This window comes from Eimeria mitis, genomic scaffold (genome assembly GCF_000499745.2).
Source record: "Eimeria mitis Houghton genomic scaffold, Emh_scaff3667, whole genome shotgun sequence".
Lineage (NCBI taxonomy): Eukaryota > Apicomplexa > Conoidasida > Eucoccidiorida > Eimeriidae > Eimeria > Eimeria mitis.
The window spans coordinates 833-1,698 of NW_013572007.1; the positions used below are offsets into that span (position 1 = coordinate 833).

The following is an 866-nucleotide window of genomic DNA, read 5'->3' on the forward strand; positions in this document are numbered from 1 at the left end:
CTGGTAAGGCAAACACTCCAGAGAGCTCATACAATAAACCCTAAACCCTAAACCCTAAACCCTAAACCCTTATCCCGAAACCCTCAACCCTAAACCCAAACCCTAACCCCTAACCCCTAAACCCCAACCCCCAAACCCTAAACCCTAAACCCTAAACCCAAACCCCAAACCCTAAACCCCAAACCCCAAACCCTAAACCCTAAACCCTAACCCCTAAACCCCAAACCCCAAACCCTAAACCCTAAACCCTAACCCCTAAACCCCAAACCCTAAACCCTAAACCCTAACCCCTAAACCCCAAACCCTAAACCCTAAACCCTAAACCCAAACCCTAAACCCCAAACCCTAAACCCCAAACCCTAAACCCTAAACCCTAAACCCTGACTTGATGGATCCATCATTGGATGCTGCGGCGAATATTTGGGCTTCTTCTAGTGGTTTCCATTTCAGCTCTTCTATGGTGGGGTTGTTGTGTTTATTATTTTTATTTTTTATATTTATATTTATATTTATATTTTTATTTTTATTTTTATTTTTATTTGTTGCTGTTGATGCATGCGATAGCTCCTCTACACCCCAACCACCCTCACGAGGCAACCACAAATACACCTGACCATTGGTGTCACCGGTCAGCAACCGACCGAGCTGCGCATACACCCCAAACCCTAAACCCTAAACCCTAAACCCTAAACCCTAAACCCTAAACCCTAAACCCTAAACCCTTAGGTGTAGAGATGAGAATGCCAGTTCGTCAGGTGTACGTAACAACCACTATCAATCAGCATCTATAAACCACACATACAAACCCTAAACCCTAAACCCTAAACCCTAAACCCTAAACCCTAAACCCTAAACCCTAAACCCTA

At 44.2% G+C, this 866-nt stretch overlaps 1 protein-coding gene across 1 annotated transcript in view; it reads right to left on the reverse strand.

The window, feature by feature from the left end:
- Positions 1 to 722: 722 nt before the first annotated feature.
- The window catches only part of EMH_0068310 (Wd repeat protein, putative), a gene marked incomplete at both ends in the record, with an annotated part of 3,802 nt that continues 3,658 nt past the window's right edge, over positions 723 to 866 (reverse strand). The window contains one exon of the mRNA XM_013498727.1: positions 723 to 785. Coding sequence (XP_013354181.1) covers positions 723 to 785 — 63 coding nt within the window. The remainder of the gene's footprint in view (positions 786 to 866) is intronic.